At 54.8% G+C, this 1,125-nt stretch overlaps 1 protein-coding gene across 1 annotated transcript; it reads right to left on the bottom strand.

Annotated features, from left to right (window-relative positions):
* Positions 1 to 239: 239 nt before the first annotated feature.
* Positions 240 to 951, bottom strand: Pmar_PMAR007535 (150 kDa heat shock glycoprotein precursor, putative; the record flags this gene model as incomplete). Its single annotated transcript, XM_002764564.1, has 1 exon — positions 240 to 951. A coding segment is annotated over one exon (712 nt), but the record flags the coding sequence as incomplete, so codon positions are not given.
* Positions 952 to 1,125: the final 174 nt, after the last annotated feature.

Here is a 1,125-nt window from a genome sequence, read left to right as displayed (position 1 = left end):
GGTGCGGCTTGCCCGCCCTCGCTCATCAATCTCGGACCACTCAGATATCTCTGATGCACTGTCAATAGGTTTCGTATTGGGGTATAGCGTCGATGCTTTCGTGATGTTACGACGCAACGTTTCCAACACAACTTGGACAGATGAACACTTATACACTCATTATCAAGACATCATGCAGTGGCCCGGATTGTATTAAATGCGCTCACCGGGCATTACAAAGCTTCATTAACCTAAATCGGCTACACAATCGGACTGAGAGTAGTCTCGGAATCGGTCGTCTCCACAGTAGTAGCAACAACCTCATCGGTCACAGCAGCTGTGCTGACCGGTAGAGGGGACGTGGGAGTAGTAGGCTCAACAGGAGCATCGATCGTAGTAGTGACAGCCGCAGTCTCAGTAGCGACCGGGTTGGTGGCATCATAATCATCCTTGTCTCTACTGCGAGCTTCCCCGGCTGCCGTCGTGATGGTGACCCCGTCAGTCACAGGGGCTGCAGTAGTAGCAACAACCTGATCGGTCACAGCAGCTGTGTTGGCCGGTTGAGGGGTCGTGATAGTAGTAGTGGGCTCAACAGGAGCATCGATCCTAGTGGTAGTCGCAGTCTCAGTAGCGACCGGGGTGGTAGCATCAGAATCATCCTTGTCTCTTCCCGGAGCTTCCCCAGCTGCCGTGGTGATAGTCACCTCGCCAGTCACAGGAGCCGCAGTAGTGACAGCGACCTCATCGGTCACAGCAGCTGTGCTGACCGGTAGAGGGGACGTCGTAATAGTAGGCTCAACAGAAGCACTGATCGTGGTAGCCACAGTGGCAGTCTCAGTAGCGATCGGGGTGGTAGCATCAGAATCATCCTTGTCTCTACCGGGAGCTTCCCCAGCTGCCGTGGTAATGGTGACCTCGCCAGTCACAGGAGCTGCAGTAGTATCAACAATCTTATCGGTCACAGCAGCTGTGCTGACCGGGAAAGGAGACGTTATAGTAGTAGGCTCAACAGGAGCACCGATCGTAGTCGTGACAGTCGCAACCTCCGTAGCGACCTGGGTGGTAGCATCAGAGTCATCCTTGTCTCTACGGGGAGCCTCCCCAGCTGCCGTGCTGATGGGCACTTCGCCAGTCACAGGAGCTGCA

Source organism: Perkinsus marinus (assembly GCF_000006405.1).
Source record: "Perkinsus marinus ATCC 50983 genomic scaffold scf_1104296977046, whole genome shotgun sequence".
NCBI lineage: Eukaryota > Perkinsozoa > Perkinsida > Perkinsidae > Perkinsus > Perkinsus marinus.
Note: the sequence above shows the minus strand (reverse complement) of the source record. Positions and strands in the feature narration are given on the sequence as shown.